Source organism: Arachis duranensis, chromosome 6, assembly GCF_000817695.3.
Source record: "Arachis duranensis cultivar V14167 chromosome 6, aradu.V14167.gnm2.J7QH, whole genome shotgun sequence".
Lineage (NCBI taxonomy): Eukaryota > Viridiplantae > Streptophyta > Magnoliopsida > Fabales > Fabaceae > Arachis > Arachis duranensis.
In genome coordinates this window covers 2,401,693-2,422,785 of record NC_029777.3, presented here as the reverse complement: position 1 = coordinate 2,422,785, position 21,093 = coordinate 2,401,693, and the positions used below count along the sequence as shown (strand labels likewise).

At 36.4% G+C, this 21,093-nt stretch overlaps 2 protein-coding genes and 1 non-coding gene across 10 annotated transcripts; 2 read left to right on the top strand and 1 right to left on the bottom strand.

The window, feature by feature from the left end:
* Positions 1-373: 373 nt before the first annotated feature.
* LOC107491941 (lysine-specific demethylase JMJ27) lies at positions 374-10,592 on the bottom strand. 8 transcript variants are annotated; one of them, XR_001592689.3, is made up of 15 exons: positions 10,186-10,592; positions 9,961-10,062; positions 9,681-9,805; positions 9,418-9,517; positions 9,207-9,333; positions 9,057-9,120; positions 8,073-8,847; positions 7,660-7,989; positions 6,607-7,152; positions 6,446-6,518; positions 6,275-6,360; positions 4,165-5,529; positions 3,349-3,425; positions 2,728-3,256; positions 2,110-2,230 (listed from the first exon to the last, which is right to left on the bottom strand). XR_001592689.3 is itself a non-coding variant. In XM_052251366.1 (14 exons), the coding sequence occupies exons 1-14, from the start codon at positions 10,501-10,503 to the stop codon at positions 830-832; spliced, it is 2,841 nt and encodes a 946-aa protein (XP_052107326.1). In that variant the 5' UTR covers positions 10,504-10,592; the 3' UTR covers positions 374-829. The 8 variants fall into 8 exon arrangements, 3 of the variants coding, with proteins under 3 accessions (XP_052107326.1, XP_015968362.1, XP_052107327.1); XR_008000513.1 differs by having other exon boundaries at positions 4,182-5,529; XR_008000514.1 differs by having other exon boundaries at positions 4,165-5,432.
* Positions 10,593-16,554: 5,962 nt separating this feature from the next.
* TRNAQ-CUG (transfer RNA glutamine (anticodon CUG)) lies at positions 16,555-16,626 on the top strand. The gene has a single exon. It is a non-coding gene; the product is annotated as a tRNA-Gln (tRNA).
* On the top strand, positions 16,555-19,670 carry LOC107491940 (uncharacterized). The gene is made up of 4 exons (XM_016112875.3): positions 16,555-17,165; positions 17,465-17,570; positions 18,089-18,179; positions 18,513-19,670. The coding sequence occupies exons 1-4, from the start codon at positions 16,833-16,835 to the stop codon at positions 19,429-19,431; spliced, it is 1,449 nt and encodes a 482-aa protein (XP_015968361.1). The 5' UTR covers positions 16,555-16,832; the 3' UTR covers positions 19,432-19,670.
* Positions 19,671-21,093: the final 1,423 nt, after the last annotated feature.

Sequence of the window (21,093 nt, the reverse complement as noted above, 5' to 3'; positions counted from 1 at the left end):
TGTCCGTACAGTGAATCCGGATTTAAGTTTCAAAAAGTAATAGCTTGATCAGGGAATCCTAGAATAAATATATATTACAGCTATATAATCCTTTTCTATTTACAAATCTATATTTTTTTAAAAATGTTACTACACGTACATTTGATAATTAATATATGAAACCTGGTGTGTTTTTTTTTTTTTCGGGTCTGGATGAAAACTTAATGTATTTTATGGAAGAGGTATCATAGTAATAAAAAGATCTATATATGGTGTTTACCGATTTAAAAAAAGTGTATGATAGGAAGAGTGCATCTGGTTTTATATGCGACAAAAAAGTGTCTTTAAAACTTAAAGGTAAATTTTATCGCACCTCTATAAGACCGGCTATACTTTATGGTACGGAGTACTGGGCAGCTAAAGAAAAGTACCGACATAAGCTGAGTGTGGTAGAGATGAAGATGTTGACAACTTGACATGGATGAATGGTCATACGCGATTGGATAAAATAAAGAACGAAGATATAAGGGAGAGAGTTGTAGTACCTATTGTGGAAAAGATAGTTAAATCGCGTCTCAGGTGGTTTAGACATGTGAAAAAAAGACCAATAGAACATCCAGTCAAGAAGATGGATAAAATGGAAGACAGACAACAGACGAAAGACAGAGGAAGACCTAAGAAGACTATCCATGATGTGGTCAAACAAGATCTACATATAAACAGTCTCTCTGTAAACATGATATATAACAAAACACAATAGCATCGTTTGATTCATATAATCTACCCCACTTAGTGGAACAAGACTTTATTGTTGTTGTTGCCTGAATGAAACCTAAGGCTGGTTCATGCATCATCTGTCAGCAAATGAGATATATATGTAATTTGAGTGAAATTCATATATCATCTAATGATAAAATCTAATAGTAAATATTGTAAGTCAGCATAATAATTGACATATTATATATACAAATAATACTCTATAACTTATTTTTAAAATTGGACAGCATCACTAAAACAACTTATCAGCGAACTAGTGGTTATATCCAGCGTTGGATATTTATAATTATAGGTTGTGAAAGTGAATTAAAGTTGCACATGCAGAATCAAACGAGTCAAATAGGCAGGCATGCAGGAGATAATCTGAGAATGCCTTGGCAAGTGTGAGACTGATTTTGTTTGTAGGGGAACAGATTAGAGAAATATAAGTTCGGCAATGAGGGGCCAGAACCGTTGGCTGTATCCAATGATAAAATAATATATTTCTCTACCCATTTTCATTTACTCAAGGGGGATGGAATATTTAATGTAACCGGAGCAGAATCGTGATTCCTCCTAAATTTCTTTCCTATCCGTGAAATGGATAAAGCGAGCGGGTCTTGTAGACAGTGGAGGAAATATGGACCCCGCATCAGTAGGGAGAATAATATATATTTTTTTACTTTTTTCTATATATATATATAAAAAGAAGTTTAGAATTTAATAGATATTTAGCTCTTTCTCTTTCGCTTCCCCCTGTCTAGTGTCTTTCTTTGTTGGCCTAAAAAAAATACTAGTTGACACCAAATATGTTTTCTTTTTTTGCTTTCTCCTAAAGCTCTTTTGACAAAGGTTCCCAGATGTTGTTAGACTAAACCAAAAAAGTTTAGAACTCGCTGAAAAAAGCCGAACTGGCTAAAGGTAAGATTGTAATAATACTACAAACACATTTTAACAAGATATTGTTGCATCAGCTAAAAAAGCTAGATATTATAACATGGCAGTGATACATTTTGTCATTTTCATATTTCATAATCTTATTCACCTAAATGTTATTAAGAAAAAGGGGAATCTGTTTATAACTGTAACAAGTATTCGTCAAAACAATGGCAGAAGTAGCTAAAACATGAACAAACTTCTAAGATAGTAGAACCAATCTTACTCGTTGACCGGTATTATTTGTTTGACTTGTCTAACAGCATTACTTACAGCATAAAGCGTCATCTTCTTAACCTGTAAACAGAGAGAATTGCACAAAACTGTCAAGCACTTTCCATGACACATAATATTTTTATAGAAGTTATGTAGGAAACCGGGCGACGAACAAGACTCATCGACATGGACAAAAGAACAAAGATATAATATAAAAACTTGCCTCCAATTTGTCTTCCTTGGCTCTGTGGTGTTTTGGGAGCAAACGAAACTCTTCAGTTAATCGTAAACATTCTCCAACATTTTCCGGAGAAACGAAATCAAGAGCAACCTTTATACAAGACTGATCAACAAAAACAAGTTTAAGACAATTTATAAGAAACTAATATTGGTTAGCATGGTAGATGGAACCATATGAAGTCCATTTCAAATAAAAGTAGGAAGAAAATGTGCTGCTAATTATACAAATCACTCTCTCAACCACATACGTGTGGAATAAGAAACATAAATGGTTCGACCTTGACAATGACCCTAATGGGCACTACAAACATTCACAGCAATTCACAACAATGACAGTAGCAATATGACAAAGGAGAATGAGTGTACTCAATTGACATATAAAGTAATCAACCGATATGTAAGGCAAAAATCAATGGAACAGTATACCAATACTACCTCGAGCTCAAGGGAGGTCTGCACTATCAAATAGCAACATAATACCTATCATTCCTTTTCTTACACTATAATTTTCTTTTTATATCATAACCCATTTCCTAATCTGTTGTAACTAACTCAGACCTCAGCACAAGCTAATAATTCCCTATGACGCATCATACTTACTTCTCATAGTCTTTCATCCATATGTATAGCACTGCCAGTTGGAAGTTCCAACTTGTACGCGGCAGCCCCTACCCCCTGCAGCACCTTAAACAGCCCATAAAACTGCTTAGCAAGCTTTAAGTTACCATGAACCACCACTCAGCTTTGCCTATATGGTTGCAGCTTCAACAGAACCCAATCATCGACATTGAACAATTTCTCTCGACGATGACTATTTAGCCAATCGTTTCATTCGGTTCTATGCTTGTTGGAGGCGAAACTTCAGTTCCATATAAAGAGACTCCTGCACTCGCAGCAAATCATCTACTTCCTGAACCGAAGATGAGCGATACACATACCCTGGAATGGTTCGGGCTAGAAACCCATATAATGCTTCATGTGGAGACATCTCAATTGTGGTGTGGAACGAGTTATTATAACAAAACTCAGCCCAACTGAGATAAAATGACCATTTTGCAGGGTGGGAATGGGTGAACAGACGCAGGTATTGTTCCAGCATTCGGTTTGCAACCTCCGTCTGACCATCGGCCTGCGAATGATACGATATATTATAGAGCAGCTTAGTACCCCAATTCACAAACAATTCCCTCTAGATGCGACTTAAGAAGAGAGGGTCTCTACCGGAAACAATAGTGGCAGGGAACCCATTTGCGTACTCCCAGGACCACATTTGCGCCTTTGAGATCCAGTACATAAGGCTGCGTTTGGTTTTAAGAACAGAACAAGACAAGACACTGATAATAAGACACAAAGGATAGAGACAGAAAAATTAATTTTCTTATATTTTGTTTGATGATAAACTAGAACAAATTATGAAAATCCAATTTATTCTCATTTTTTTCATTCAAAAAATTTTGGAAGAAAAATATAATAATAAAAAATATAATTATGAAAAATTAATAAGAAAAATGAAAGAAAAAATGAAAAATAAGTTGTCTTTTATTAGTGTCTCTATGTCCTTCTTGTCAGAATAGACACAAAGTACACTAACTCAGTGTCTCTGAACACAATGTCTCTGTCTATGTCTCATCTACCAAGCACGATTTTGTGTCCCTATCTTAGTGTCCTGTGCCTGTAAACAAACGCTACCTTTGGAAGAGAGATAGAGATTGAGAGACCGAGAGACTGAGACTGATATAAGTCTCAGTATTGTGTTTGGTGTAAATTGAGGAACAGAAACTGAAATAAGAATAAAGTTCTAATTTAATTTGCACAAAAAATAAAGTTAGAATTAATTAATTGAAATGAGGGTATTTTAGGTATAAAATATTATTAAAATTTCAGTTTCTGTCCTAAAAAATTTCAGTCTTCTGTGCTTCCACTTTTTTGAAGTACTGAAAAACTAAAATTTTGGAAACAAAAACTGAAATTTTAGTATCAGTCTTTGGGCCAACAAACATAATACTGAGTCTTAGTCTCCCAATCTTCGTCTAGTACCTCAAAACAAACGCTACCTAAGAGACAAATTGAGCTTCCTGGCAATTGAGTGAATTGACCCTTTAATGAAGTTGTGGGTGCTACCGCCGTTAATCAAAATTAGTAGGGGTCGGTTGGCATGTGTCCCTTTCACGTGCAGAGTCTCAAGGTGGAACTCCCCGGCAAGGGCGTTGAGACTGATTCGTGGAGGTTGTTCCTCCTCTGTGTCCCTCATCTTCCAAATCGGAGTCATTCTCCTCTTCAAGTGTTCCGGCAGTGCCATGTAAGAGCTCCTGGAGTTCCTCTTCACCTACGAGGAGCTGATAAGAAGCATTGCAGCGATACCCCTGACTGTAACGTTCATCGCAATAATAACACTAGCCTTTCTCCCTTCGTGCTCAAATATCAGTGCTGGTCAGTTTCTTAAATGCTGTGGGGTTGTTTATGGTGTTGGGAAAGAAGAGGGTGTGTTAGCGGAGGCTATGGAACTCGTGGAAGGGGTAGTCATTGGGTGAGAACTCTTGGGGGTTCTGGGCTACTGTGGCCTTATTGCTACCGACCCGAGATAAGCCCAGCATTGTCGCGTTCTTCTGCTCATGGAGTTTAGCGATGGAAACGTCTTGGACATAAGATGTGGGTTGGGCTAGGAGCAATTCACATTTGAGCAGGTCCTGAAGCCCAGCAACAAAGAGGGAGATGATCCACTCCTAATTCAGCCCATTGACCTTGTTGGTCAACTCTTCAAATTCGCTCTCGTACTTCTCCATCGATCCACTCTGCTTCAATTCTTTGGCGGTGCAAGGGTCATAGAAGAGACTCTTCCCAAATCTGACTACTAGCGCTTCCAGAAATGTGTCCCGGGTGTAGGTGTAGGTGATGCTGTTGTTAATGCCCCCATCGATACCATGCATACGCCGCTCCCACCAAATGAAACGATAACACCCAAAGTCTCTGCTCCACGGGTATCTCGAACGTCTCCAAGTGCTGATGGCGTGGAAGACCCAATCTTCCACTCTTTCGCCGTCAAACATGGGGAGATCAGCGACTTTCACCCTTAGCCGAGGCCACGGCTGTTTAGTGCCCATGCTTACTGATCCCACACCGGAACAGCCATCTGTGGCATCGTCACCAACGGGGCCATAATCAGCGGCCTTCATTTTCAGCTTAAAGTTTTCACGTAGAAACTTCTCAATAGATCGCAGTTAGGAGTCCATGTTTGTAAGTTGAATTTGCGTGTCGGTGATCCTCTCATTTGCCTCCACCAACCTGCGGTTAAGAGTGGTTACCTCCTGTGTGTTGGACAAGGTGAGTTCCTCCAGTCGGGTCAAACGGATTCCGTGGGCCATGGCTCCATTTCCTCTCAATGAAAGCACCAATTAATAGGCACTACAAACATTCACAGCAATTCACAACAATCACAGTAGCAATATGACAAAGGAGAATAAGTGTACTCAATTGACATATAAAGTACTCAATTAATATATAAGGCAAAAATCAATGACACAGTATACTAATACCACCCTGAGCTCAAGGGAGGTCTGCACTATCAAATAGCAACATAATACCTATCATTCCTTTTCTTACCCTATAATTTCCTTTTTATATCACAACCAATTTCCCAATCTGTTGTAACTAACTCTGACCTCAGCACAAGCTAATAATTTTTTGTAATGCACTCATACTTCTTGTAGTCTTTCATCCATATGGGAGGTTTCCTCACCCTTTTGCTACTTGGGTTATTCTGCATAATGGCTTCATTAGGCCCATCCTCTTGTTTCTTTTGGGCCTCAGCATTGGCATTACTATTACTATTCGCCTCAGACCCCATGGGAACTAAAAATAATTAAAGGAATTGGATGGGGGACTCAAATATATACTATTTATTCTTCTAGTTAATTCAATTTTTTCAACATGTAACGCCTTGTTACCATAATGCCAACCTTTTCCAAAGACACTTACTTTAGGTCGTTTTAGTGGCTGCAAAAAGTGACTCGAATATTTAAGTATCCACAATTTTGTTAACAACAAAAAAACCTTATCCCGCCAAAAAAGAAGAGAAATTTGCTAGAACTTAAAACAGACATGTTGCACCCAAGAAAAATGACATGTTTGTCACAAGATGATGAATTACTTGTCTGTTTCTCACTTGATGAGGACATCCTGCTGGAATGAAGACAGCCTCCCCAAGGTGTTGCTCAAAGGTCCATGGTTCAACATCTGCATAAAAAAGGAGGATCTTTAATGCGGTGTGGTATTACGTTTCAACTAAGTCTAAACTAAGAAAACTAATTGAAAAACTTACTGAACTCCTTTTTCAGCTGTTTCTTATGCCTCTCATTTAAAAACAGAGTTTGATCATGAATAGGATGTATAACCTGTAAAAGAAACAGTATATCAAAAAACTGACTTGGCCCTTTCCAGATATGGGAGGGAGCATCAACAATGACTGGCAAAGCTACTCACAGAATCTACAGGATGATTTTTTATATGACGGAATTCATTCTTGTGCTTTCTTAAGTACTCAATTAGCTTAGGGACATCTTGCCGGCGGAAGATGTCCCAAACAGCACCACCGAGGGCAACCTCAGCTCCATCTTCAGTTTGCAAAGTATCTTTCTCCAGGCCTTGTTTTGACTCTCTCAGCTCAGGACCATCAGGCTCCTTATCATCTATAAAATCAATCCTCATTCTGTCTTCCTTATTGCTCATATTACTAGCTAAGCTACTTGCAGATAGATCATGTGTTTCTAACTTCTGACTCTTGCCTTCTTCACATATAGATGGAATGCACTGATCCACGTGGCTAGTTGGTGAAATATTACCAATTCCAATGTCTGCCTTCTGATCATGGCTCAATGCTTCAGATTTAGGTCTTTCATCAGCATCTCCTAAAGCTTCACATAAAAGTTCACGAGAGTCTTCTTCGGCATATTTTTTCTGCAATTCTTTTATTATTTTTCTCCGCCAAGGAGCTATCTCCACTTTGGTTGTATGCATCAACACATTGACCTAAATCACAAATTTATGTTACATTAGTATAGTATTATAAGGTACACAATACACCTAGTTAAAACAATGTCAAAAAAGGAGGCTAGGAGTTTTAACATTGATTAGACTCCATTTGTAAACCAAATTCCTCCCGTCCAAATGAACTCAGAAAGACAATAACTATAAACACAAATTCAATAGAATTATTAGAGGTTTCATTTTGAAACAAGAACATATTCAATAGAATTATTATGCAGGGAAGATCATAAAGAGTAAGTAAAGAAAAGAAAATAAGTTTTATTTTACCAATCTCCAAGAGGAAAACTTGGAGATAGAAATGGACAATATTATCAAATGTCTAATAGTTGGAAAATTTTGTAATTATAAATATCACATGATTAACCTAAACCTTTCCATAATATGTGTAAACAATAAAAGAGGGTACAATTTATAAATAACATTTTTTAATAAGAAAATTGGCAATGTTCAGAAAATAAAATTGAAAGGAGTCCCTAGAGAAGAAATTACTGCATCTGACACATCACAGTGCAGCTTTGTCACAGAATCTCCTCTACCAAGCTCATCAGAAAATCCATAAGCAATATATGTTTTAGGTCCTAAATCCGGCTTTAGTGAGTCATCAGGAAGTTTAGAGGCAAAATTCAAAGTCCCAGATTTTGGATCAGTGTAATCCCTGTAGGGGAGTGCCATGAGGAACTCTGTGCCATGCCTAGGCAAGCGCTCTTCAAAAGTGGTGGATGTGGGCCAATCTTTCAATTTCAGCATTTCTGGCCACCCATTGTTATACATTCGACCTTCTAGGTAGCCTTGGAAAAATTGGTGAATATTGATCTCAACCTGTGAAACTGAACCATGTAAATAAAATAAATTTTCATTGCAATAGATCAAATTCTTTGAAATGATTAATTTGCATAACTTACCCCACACCAATCGAAGCAATCAATAGCTTTTACACTTCGAGTTTCGTCTTTAAACTTCACTTTGGAGCCTGTTTCTCTTAAAGCCCTCCACATAACCATTGGCTCCCAGCTAAGACCCGATGTCTTATCTAGAATGTTTCTCACAACAACAGGTTCTCCCCTCATCCAGTGCCTCTGGAAATGCTCAATTTCATCATCAGAAATATCACGGGCATTTGAGCTATATATGAAATTATCATTATCATCATCTCTGAATGCTGCCCTACGTGCTTCAAGATTGGTTTTTCCTTCAATAGTATTTATCTGACATAAAGAGCACTTTTCAGTAATATCAACATTAGGCGGTGTGTAGTCTCTGGTGAGGTCCTCAGCATTATTTAGCAATTTCACTACCCAGTTACATTTGAAAGTACGTCTCAATTCTAGCAATGTGGTACCACATCCTCCACGCTGTTTTGGTGGACATGGAATGTTACCATCTGTATTAGCATTCCATTCAGGGAAGGGGGTGGACATGTCAGCTTGAAAATCAAAATTTGTAGGCACAAGCTGGCTCTCCCATCCATATCTTTTACTTTGTTTTTTACTCTTAGTTATTGATGAATCATGATTACGAGCTCTCTCAGAAAATTGTTCCTGGGATGTTTCAGCTTCTATGCCTCCAGGTTGGCAACCCTCCCTAAGCTCTTGACAACACATGAGACATAGATCATAAGAGCAACTGGGATTGGGGCAGCTCCGGTAAAACCCAATTATAGATGTATTGCAATTGTCACTGCCATTTATAATGGAGGCAGTCAGTTCAAGACCAACATAGGACTGACACAATTATAGATGGAAGTAGTCCAACCCTTGCAGCTACAAAACCTTGTCACAGCAAATTTATACCAAGTGCATCATTCTATACACAAAAGTCCTAGATAAAGTGATAGATCACAAGCAAATATGATGGAACATAATGGTTACAAAACTCAGAAAACATACCAGTATAAGCGCTCACGTTTGTCTAGCTCTGTTCTTGCTATGCCTTTTTCTTGCAGTTGCTCACCTAATGCCCAGAATCATTAAAGCAAGTAAATTAAAGACAGTATTCAAAGAAACTAAATTTCTATAGACTGGCCCATAACATACTACCTCTTATTTTAGATTCAATCTCTAGTTCTAAGCTTTGCTCCCTGTGAATATGCCTCAGAACAGGCAAGGCTTTATAGAGTAAGTAGCGCAGTCGATTTAATTTGACACTGGAATTTACCTCTCGGTCCTGTTAAAACAAAGAAGATAGTTAAACAAGGACATAAGGTAAGCAAGTTTCAAAAGTTTCCAAGTTTCATCATATGCCATCTACCATAAGCACCGGAACCTCCCGCAAGCAGGCTTTGCAATTGCAATTGCCTAAACAGAATGGACATGCTTCCTCAACTTCCTTCAGGGTTTTACCTGGGTACCTAATTCAAGACAATCAGTGAGAGGCTGGAAACTCTAAAGTAGTAAAGGTAAAAGGCTATTCACCTTATATCAAAATGGGAAGATTATTAATTCCTTCAAGATGACTGCATATAACAGTTTTCAAGTTCTCAAAATATTAACATCAGGAAGGGCAAAGCTTACCACCGCTCAAGGCATTCATAACAGTAGCGTTTTCTGTTGCACTTTGAGCAAAAGACAACTCCACTCTTATCATTCCTCTGGCACTGATGACACATCAAACTTCCACCCTCGTTGCTTTTGCTACCCTGAGGAGCCAACATTGCAGTGAAAATAAAAGTTAATCCTTCATCATTAACATAAAAAATAATGATCATGAAGATTAATAAATGTGAATTTTCTAAAAAGATTAAACACCACCAGTCGGAATTCATAAATGATCACGACATAGCAGTTTCCTCACCATTTGTTTCTTATCTTCAACTCCTGAACCCTTCTTGACACCGTTCACGCTCATCATTCCCCTGTCAGAGTCCTCGTGAATATCACACTCATTTACACTCTCCTGAAAATGCAAACGACTCAACACTGTTGGAAACAACGATGCTACATTTCCAGTTCTAGAGCATGACAAAATTAAACCAAAATTACAGTAGCAGTCATTTAAAAAAAATAAAGCTGAGCTAACTTGATCAAGTGGTTTCTTCTTCTTCGTCTCGTTCTTTTTTTTCTTTCTGACGGAGTTTTCAATCAATTCGGACACGGAAACTTCCAATTCGGATCCGGCACTGACGTCATCCGCGGTCGACAGCCTCCTCTTGGTCTTGTTGGACCTGCGCTCTGATTCGTTCCCTTCGTTCCTCTTAATTCTGCGTTTCTGGTCTTGAAGCGCACGCTGCTGCAAGTGTTTCTCGCAGAACGATTTTCCCAGCGACGCCACCCCGCTGCACCGCCAATTTGGGCCGGCGGTGCGCTTACACCGCCTATCCGACGGTGACTCCGTCATCTGATCGGACGGCTACGAGCTGCAGGAGGGTGAATTGTGGATTCTGTTGTAAATGAATTTCGCCTCTAACCCTTGCGTTATCGGTATTCAGAAGAGAATTCATTATAAATTTATAATAAGAGAGATTCTATTATTCTATATAATTAAAGTAATCATTATTTACTATAAAAAAATAATTATTATTTTTATTTATTTAATTAGAGTTAAATTTTAATGTATTTTATAATCATTTAATCAGATCTATAATTTTTGGGTATATATCCAAATAGGTCCCTAAGAAATTTTGCGTCGAAAATTTTCGTCTTCAAGAAAATTTTAATACGTTGAGATCGGTAAATTTTATAAAAATAAGACATATAAGTCCTTCCATTACATTTTTGAGAATCTATTTATCTAAGTGAAAAAAATAAATCTAACTAAAATAAGGACTTATATATCTTACTTTTGTAAAGTTTAGAGATTCAATGTAATAAAAAACTTTTAGAGACGAGAACATCTCATATAAAATTTTTCAAAAACCTATTTCAACATATGCTCATAATTTTTTAAACAATAAATTTAAAATTTATATTTTTATTAATATAAGATATATAATTTATTTTTACATAAAAAACACCTAAAATTTAATTCATCTTTATTTATTTAGTATTAATAAATTATTTTTTCATTTATTTGGAAGCACTCTAATAGACTACATAGTTAGAAATGGCAACATGCATCCTACTCGCGTAATGGGCGAAGGTTTTTACGAGTGCAATTTCAGAGCTCCGTTATAAGTCTCAAATAGTATTACTAACTTGAGTATCGAATATTATGCATGTCCTGTAAGACGATGTGGATGGTTTAGATGGACAGGTCCATCTAATTAATATCCAAGAATCCAACATTCTAAAAAAATTATCGAAGATCGCTGTCGTGATATTAGTTCTAATTTGAAGTTGAACAAACGAATTGGAAAACTAGATAATAAAATTATATTTCTGAAATTGTTAGTGTGTTTTCACATTTTTGGTTTAGTAGTTTGTATTCTTCAAATCATAGTCTTGTTTTTTAAATTCTAGTATGTACTTTGGATTGTAATAAGTATATGGACATATTGTAGAAACTAGTTTGCTGAATGAGTTTGTTTTTGGCATATTATGATTATGTTAAATAATTCTATGTTGATATTAACCACATTGCTAGTAGAAAGTAGATACATAAAACGTTATTGCTAGTAATTTCTTCTTACAATATGAAATTATAAAAAGCAGCCAACCTTCACAAAACATTCACAAGAAATATGGCCGCAAGATATTGCAATTAACATTATATTTAGATATCAAGTATTACCATTCTTAACAAATAATACCATAATATTGTATGTAGCATTAATTTATTCATTCAGTTTCACCAAAAGACAAGTAATACCATTTTTACTATCTAATTAATACCAAAATATTGTTAGTCCTAAATCATTCTAATTAAAATTGAAGGTTTTCAATCAAAAGTGCTTTGAATAGGAGAGATTGTGAGCGAAAGAGAGAGCAGAAGCAAGGGATTGAGGGCGAAACATGGAGAAGATGATAGCCATGTCATCAGAAGAAATAAAGGAGAGAGTGTAGGTGGGTGTGCATCCCGTGACAAGGATAATTTTTCTCGAGATGATTTTTAAAAGGTTCTTAAGGTCTCATTTTGAAATAAGGTCATTGGTATAGAAAAGTCAAAGGCATTTGCACTCGTATGAGCATTAGCAAGAGATGGTATTGCGAAGGTAGGCAAGCATGGTAATTTTTAGCCACCGTGTGTAAATTTTATGAAAGAGGCGAAGACGTGTTTGGCCAAATCTTATAGAGAAGCCTTAATGATCAAGGTCCTAGACAGGAAGTATAGTTACACAGCTCTTTCTCATAAGCTGAGGGTAGTATGGCGCATCAAAGGAGGTTTCAATATGCTATATGTGAAATTTGGGTACTTCTTACTAAAATTCGATGCCGCTGAGGATCGTGAGAAGGTCATGCTTGGTAGTCCTTGGTTGATCGAGGGACACTATGTCACGATAAAATCATGAGTTATTGATTTTTGACCCAGTGAATAATCTTTCAGTTCTACGTTAGTTTGGATTCAGGTCTCAGGTCTCCCAATCTGGTATTATCAGGAGCAGGCAATGCTGCGTATTGCAACTGCAATAGAAGTCTCGGTAAAAGTCAATTTAGCCACCAAACTAGCAGAGAAAGGGAGTATGCCCATATTTGTGTTCAAATAAATCTAAGGTTGTCGGTAATCAAGAATATCATTGTTGAGGGTGTCATTTACGATGTGGAGTATGAAATTCTAACTCTGCTTTGTGAATTTTGTGCAAAATATGGCCATGATAAGTCTCAATGCTTGGTAAAGGATCCCTTGGAAGAAAAGAGGGAGTCTGGTCAGGGGGAGCCGCAGGAAGGCACTAAATCGGATCCAGAAATTCAAAAAACAAGCAAAATGGAAACTATTGATACGGACAAAATTTTAGGCAAGGATAATTACACTAATTTGCATGCAAAGTCAGCGGATGATTCATTGAATAGGACCGGGGTCAATGTCAAATGAGGCATGTAGAGAAGAAGATGTGGGCTAACATCAAGTGTTGAGGAAAGGAAATGCTAAGTTGGGCCACAAGCCTACACTTAAGGCCCAAGGAACCAAACACTCGACTACTGGTTTAGGTGGTCACCCAATGCCCAATCCACAGACTCCATGCGAATCCAAGGAATCGAGATTCCAGGTTGGGCAGAATGTAACCCAGCAGTGTGCGACGCCACCTTCTCTCCACACACCAACAATCCGAGGACCCTCCATCAGGAAACGACCGCGTCCGACCTCCTTGCAAAACTCACCGATTGGAGGCGCGACTGTGGATGCATATATGCATGAGGGTCCAGCCAAGAATCCATCGGGAAAGGGAGTTACATCGCCACTGGTATCTGCAAATGGGGTTCGGGAGGATAACGTTTCAACAAAAATTTAGAAGAAAAGGGTGCAGGGAGTTTCGGAAGGAGTTACACTGCCACTTGTCTCTGCGATTGTGAGAGAAAAGCGCCTCATCAACGAAATCGAAAGAAGTGGTGCATGGAGGTCCGAGGCATTCTGTTCCAGGGGATAAGTCTTCTCCTGAAGTTGGTGGTGCAAGTTAAATTCACCTATTTTGATATTCTCTTGTCACTTTTTTTATGGATAGTTTAAATATTTTAGTTTGGAATATTAGAGATACTTCTAATGAGTTCACCCAGGTGAATTGTAAAGAACTTATTAGGAAATTCAGACCTATTTTTTTATTGTGGTTGAGACTCATTCTCCCTTTCAATATTTGAAATTGTTCTAATAAATAATTGAATACCATCCTATTGGTATAATGTAAGCATTAGGGCGTAAGGTGGTATATGGTTCCTTTCTTCAACGCAAGGTACTTGCTATAAATTGGTTGATGCTTACGATCAGTGTGTCACGATCGAAGTTCAGCTTGAAAATATGGTTTAGAGGTGTAGTGATATTTATGGTAGTCCGCAGTATAATTCAAGAGGTCTTCTTTGGGATTACCTGGTAGCTCAGTCATCGACTTTTCAAGGAACTTGGATTGTCCTTGGTGATTTTAATGAAGTTAATTTCTCTCATGAATGTAAGAGTTGCCATTTTTCGAGTCGACATGCTGATCAATTTGCCAATCTTTTTGGGAGATAGTGCTCTGTTTGACTTGAAGACTATTGGAAGACGTTTTTTTTTGGTACATGACGTTTAAAAAAAATATTGAGGTAGCGAAAAAGCTAGACCAAATTTGTATTAATAGTGGATAGTTATCTATTTTTCCTGATGCCTATATAAAAATATTGAATAGACTGTAGTCTGATTGTTGTCTTATCTTCGTGCGCTGTAAAGGGCGCCTGCAGTTAAAAAGGAACATACCCTTTCATTTTATGGCGGCTTAGGCTACTCATCCTGTTTACAAAGATATTGTGAAACAGTCTTGGTGGTCTCGTTTTAGAGAGGTGCAAGAAAAATTTTCGGAGGTGCAGAAGAATTCTCTTGAATTTAATTCTACAGTGTTTGGTAACATCTTTATTAGAAAATATGAACTGGAGTGTCAAATTAATTATATTCAGAAGCATTTGAAAGAGAGAAAAGACTCTTTTATGCATCAAAAAGAGCAACAATTGGTTGAGGATTATAATAACACTCTTGTGCAAGAAGAACTTCTTTGATTTCAAAAATCCAGTAAACAATGAGTGAAATTTGGAGACAGAAATACAAGCTTCTTCCATGTTCAAACTCTTGTGCGATGGAAGATAAATAAGATTCATGGTCCCTTTCTCAAGGATGGCGTATGGAAGATGGACCCGGATGTTCTTAGTTGGGAAGCTGAATTTAAAAACAAGTAGATCAGGACACAAATTTTGATCGGACCAACTAACCTGGGTCACGGAAGCTATGACAACGACAAGGTAATGGTTGACCTAATTGCAGCGGCAATACGGCAGATGCTATAGCTGGGGTCTTGCTGGTCCTGCATAGGTGAAGATTTGGATATGAGAACACAGTGACTATAAAGATGAACGTGCAATGGCGACTCACATGCCTCGCGATGGCTACGACGACGTGGCGGACCTAGCACCGGCGATGCAGAGGCTGCAATTAGAGGTTTTCGATGCTGGTCCTGCGTAAAAAAAGATGAGAAGTTGAGAACACGGTTCCTACGAAAGTAAACGTGCAACGACGCCTCACTACCCCACGGTGGCTATGGCGGCAATGACACATCAATGGTGTCCTAGTGAATGGAAGATGCACGAATGAGAAGAGAAGCTGCTAAGAAGTCCTAATTTGATTTACACAAAAGGTAAATTTGGAATTAATTGATTAGAATGAAGATATTTTGGTAAAAAAGTATTAGTTAGATTTCAATCACTGTCCCAAAAAATTTCAATAACCTGTGTTTTCACTTTTTAGAGGTACTGAAATATTAAAATTTTGAAGACATGGACTGAAATTTTAATACCAATTTCTAAACTAACAAACAAAAAATTAAATCACAATCTCTCAATCTTCATGTAAACTATATAGTTTGAATTCCACAATATTCTGTCCTCCACCAAGTAAGTCTCCTTGATATAAAATCTACCTTCTCGTCATATTTCCTTTTATTATGTAGAATTTTGATAATGTCCATAAAAAATTTTTTTGAAGGCTCCACTTTAGTATAAAAAATAGGCACTTTAAAAAAATATCTTAAGTCAAGTGACTAAGAATTTAAATAGTCTTTTAGTCGAAATTTAATCTACCCCTTCATTTTCCCAACAAAAATAGTCCGTATAGATTTAATTTTTTAAAATAAACATCACCAGTTTTTGAAAAAAAAAAAATCATCATGAACTAAGCAACTCATTTTCTAGGGGAATGCTCCCATAAAAACGCATAAAACGTCTTTTTTTAAAGATATTTTTTAATAATTAAAATTTAACATATATAATCACTTAAATTGTGTTATTGTTGTCAAAATTAGGTCAGACAAATTAATTTGACCGAAAAATAGTGAATCAAATTTTGAATCGGTCTAAATTAATATTATTTTTTAAATGACTATAATACCCCTATTATATAAAATGACTAAAATACTCTTATTATATATATTAATTTTGAGAATCATAAATTCTAGTCATTTTCTTCTCTGTCGTTATTGGGTTAGAATTTAAAGTTTTTAAAATTAATATATATATATATATGGAATATTTTAGTTGTATTTTATAATAGGGATATTGTAGTAATTTTTTATAAAAAATATTAATTTATACCGATTCAAAATTTAATTTATTAATTTTTTTGCTAAATTTATTTGTCCGATCTAATTTTAATAAAAATAATATAATTTAATTACTTATATGTATTAAATTTTAGTTTTTAAAAAATATCTTTAAAAAAAGACATTTTTAACATCTTTATTTAAGTGGCTCCCTTATTAGTAACCTCCCAATTTGTGATAGAACTTTCTTTTCTGATGAAAGCTCTCTTCTTATTATGAGAAAAGCCAGCAGCTATCAGCTTGGTTCTATGGTCTAGTGGTCAGGACATTGGACTCTGAATCCAGTAACCCGAGTTCAAATCTCGGTGGAACCTACTTTTTCTTTGTCTTCCTAACACACTTCCACTCGTGACAATTCCATGCCTCAAATCTCAATGAAACCACAAGAATATCAAAATATACTAGAGCATGTCAACATTAACTTGTTATCATTATCGTTTGCTCACTGTGTTTCAAAATTGCGCTTCTTCTTTCGTTTTTTCAGTCGCGTAACCTAGGTCTCTTGTTTTTTTTGCGCAATATGGATTTGGAACCAGAAACTCGACGGAAAATCGAGGACATGGTGATGGATTTACTCAAGCAATCCAACATAGAAGAGACTACTGAGTTCAGCATCCGAGTCGCCGCATCCGAGCGACTCGGCATCGATCTCTCCGATCCCAACCGCAAGCACTTCGTCAGAAACGTCGTCGAGTCTTATCTTCGAACCGTCGCTGCCGAAGACGCCACCGTTGCAGCCGAACAGAAACCGCCGGAACTGATCGCTCCTCCGGAGGAGTCCATAGAAGCGGCGTTGCAGTTGCCGAAGCCAAGTACGGAGGTTAAGGATGACTGTGATCAAGTCATTTTCCAGGTGAAACCCTGGTCCCAAAATTCGATTGCTAACTTAGTGAAATGCTTTTTTTGTTTTTTTTTTTTTTTTAAATATCATATATTATTATTAAATTTTAAAATGTTATTTGCACACCAAAATTAACCACTAAGATAAGCCACTCTGAATTTGTATATGGATACATATGTAGTTTAACTCATTTTTAACATGTATTTTGCATTCCAATGTGTATTCTAAGTGGCTAATTTTGGTGGCTGTATTAATTTGCATGTTAAATTCCTGGTCATTGGCCTCAGTAGATGTTGTTTTGGTTGATGTAGCTGTCAAACAAAAGGAATGTGGTGGTTAAAAAGTTCAAAGGGACAACATTGGTGTCAATTAGGGAGTTTTTCCAGAAAGATGGAAAACAGATTCCCACTTCCAAAGGTGATTATTCTATGCATAGTTGTATAATTGTTTTCCTCTTACAGAACATGTTGCTTGCATATTACTTCCTGCTTTACTGTAGTCTTTTATTGAGCTTGCAAGTGTCACCGGAATTTGAGCAAAACAGCCACACGGACTATACCTTGGGACCAGGCTGTCATGATATGTCAATATATCAATATCTCATTTCCCTTCTACTTGTACAAGTTTATAAATTCCCTTGACAGCCATTAATGAGTGGTTTCCATATGTAACAATCTTTGATTAATCTTTGTGGCTGATGCTCATGCTTAGTAATTCACAGTAAGGCAGTCTCAGTATAACGTGAATAACTCTGTTGTTGGTTTTGCACTTTGCATAATTTGTAGTGTTTCACGCCCCTGATTTTGCTTTAGGATTAATTATTCTATAATGCAATTAGTGTGTTTAATTTTATGTGGCTCAGTTTCCATCAGAAATTGATTATCTAAACTCCAAAAAGGAAAGACCCTTTGTCTCTAACTACTGCCGATTTTTAGGGATAAGTTTATCATCTGAACAATGGTCAACCTTCAAGAAGAATGTGCCAGCTATTGAGGAAGCTATTACAAAGTTGGAAGGAAAGATGAAGTGAGTATTTGATGTTTATTAATGAGCTTTGAAAATAACATGCATATATTTTACTTCAGAATGACATTAATTGCTAGTTGTTGGAATGTGATGGAGAGGAAGCCACTTGTATGCAATATGAAAAATTTTGATCATATTATTTTTCTTTCCATGATGGTTTCGTAACTGCCAATTGTATGATACCCCGTTGTACTATAGTTGGAGAAATTTCATCATTCTTCTGAACAAGTAGACATTACTTTTTGGCTAAAAAGATAGCATGTTTGTAGGTAATTAATTATGTGTAAATTCATTGATTGGCCTAACCTGGAGTATTTAATCCATGCAATGTAGATCTGAGCTTCATGGTAAGGAAAATGGAGATGCCTATAATTCAGTTGTTGATGTGGCTCCTCCTCTTGAGCATGTCCCTGTTGAGGTCAGCCGTTTTGATGGGAAAAATTATCAATTATGGGCTCAGCAGATGGAATCACTTTTGAAACAGTTAAAGATTGATTATGTGCTTACTGAACTAAGCCCAAATGCTGTGCTTGGTGAAAATTCTAGTGCTGAAGAAATTGCTAGAACCAAGAATGCAGAAAGGAGATGGGTGAATGATGATTTAATGTGCCGTCGCAATATCTTGACTCATTTATCTGATAGTCTATTTTGTCTCTATGCAAACAGAAAAATGAGTGCTAAGGAGTTATGGGAAGATTTAAAATTGGTTTATCTGTATGAGGAACATGGAAGCAAGAGAGCGCAGGTGAAAAAGTATCTTGAGTTTCAGATGGTTGACGAGAGACCAATTGTTGAGCAAATCCAAGAATTTAATAGCATTGCAGATTCACTCGTTGCTGCTGGAATGTTTCTCGATGAAAACTTTCATGCGAGTGCCATCATTTCAAAGCTCCCACCATCCTGGAAGGACTTCTGCATCAAGTCAATGCGCGAGGAGTATCTCCCTTTATGGAGGCTAATTGATTGTATTAGGATGGAGGAAGAATCTCGCAACGGATTCAAACGAGTTGGTGAACCTTATAGTAGGATAGGATTTAACCACTCCAATAAAGGTGGACCAAGGGAAAGTGACAATAAGTTTATGCATAGGAATAAGTCAGAGAGTAATGGCAAGAGCATAGCCTGTTATATTTGTGGCAAGAAGGGGCATCTTTCTAAACACTGCTGGAGAAGATATGACAAACTAGGTAATGAAAGAAAGGCCGAAGATGTATGCATACCTCAAGAAGTTAACATGGTGGGGGGTTGTTAGCTGTTAGGTAGGTTTCCCTGGCAAGAACTGCGGCAGGCATAGCAAATATATTTTCCCAATTAGGCAGGGTACGATCTTCTGTTAATTATGGGGTACAGGTATGATCTTTGTCATAGACTCATAGCCTTCTTTTTAGAATTTTTTTTTAAATTACGATAAGCAAAGCTGTTACTGTATATGGTATATATCGAGGGTCAGTGTAATTTGCCCTTTATATAGTCTAATGCTCATATTCTTAATTTGTGGTTTTCAAGCCATGGGCTAACTGATTTATGAATTTACCAATGATGTATGTGTCATTGTCACATAAAGCAAATGATGTACAAATGATTTATAAACTTAAGCACTAACTGAACAGATGAAAAATGTACGTCATTGAACAATATAAAATTTTGTAAACGAAAATAAACCGTTATATAATGTAGCATAGCTGTAATCTAAAATAAATACTACAACAACAACAAAGTCTTGTCCTACTAGATGGGGTTGGCTACATGAATCAAACAATGCTATTGAGTTTTATCATGTATCATGAGAGATTATTTACAAGTAGATTTTGTTTGACCACCTTATAGATTGTCTTCTTAGTTCTTCCTCTGTCTCTCACCCTTTGTTTATTTTCCATCTCATCCACCCTCTTAACTGGATGATCCTTGGTGTAATATTATACCAATAGAAAAATTCTCTGTCCCACCACCTTGAGTCTTCACAATAATTGTAACTCCATCATATATGTCTTTAATTGCACGAATATATGTGATCCTTACTCTCTTCTTTTCTAAAACCTTCCATAAGGTTTCCCTTGGCATCTTATTGTACGTGTTTTTCAAAACAATAAACACTATATATAGATCCTTTTTATTATTACGATACCTCTCTATCATTCTTCTTAACATGTATATTGCTTTAGTGGTGGATCTGCTTGGCATAAAACCAAATTGGTTCTCTATTACTTGTGTTTCTTGTCTCAGTTTCTGTTCTATCACCATTTCCTATAACTTCATGGCATGGTTCATGAGCTTGATCTTTCTATAGTTTCCACAACTTTGTATACTAGTGTTAAACCTGTGCGATGCACGGGCTTATATTTAAATTTGATAAATTAAATTAAAAATAATATTTTATAATCATATATTTTTTAAATTTAGTATAACACTATCATCATCGTTATATAATAAACGTGTTAAATATGTTATTTTATCTTTATTCAAAGTAAAATATGAATAGAAGAGTTCGAAGTTTATAATATTCTTGAACCATAAGGAGGGAGATAAAAAAAAGAACATATATAACTATAATAATAGCATGTTAATTTTACCCTAAATTTTATATCAAAAAGCTAATAAAAATTTATCAACAACCTAATATCTTACTAACTTCATTAGAAAATCATTGGATGTTGTGCTCCTTGTTACACATTTCATTTCAAATTTGAAAAAAGAGTTATAGATAAATTAGTTATATCTATAGTAAAGATTTGTACAAAAGTGTAAATCATAACATGCTATTAAAATGAAAATAATATTATTCTTACCTAAATATTATTAAAAACCTCTTTGAACACGACATTTGTTGTTGATGACTTTGGATTGCCGTCTTCGTTTAGAATTAAAACCCTGAGACCACTGCGACTCTTAACTCTTGACAAAGCAACATAAAGTT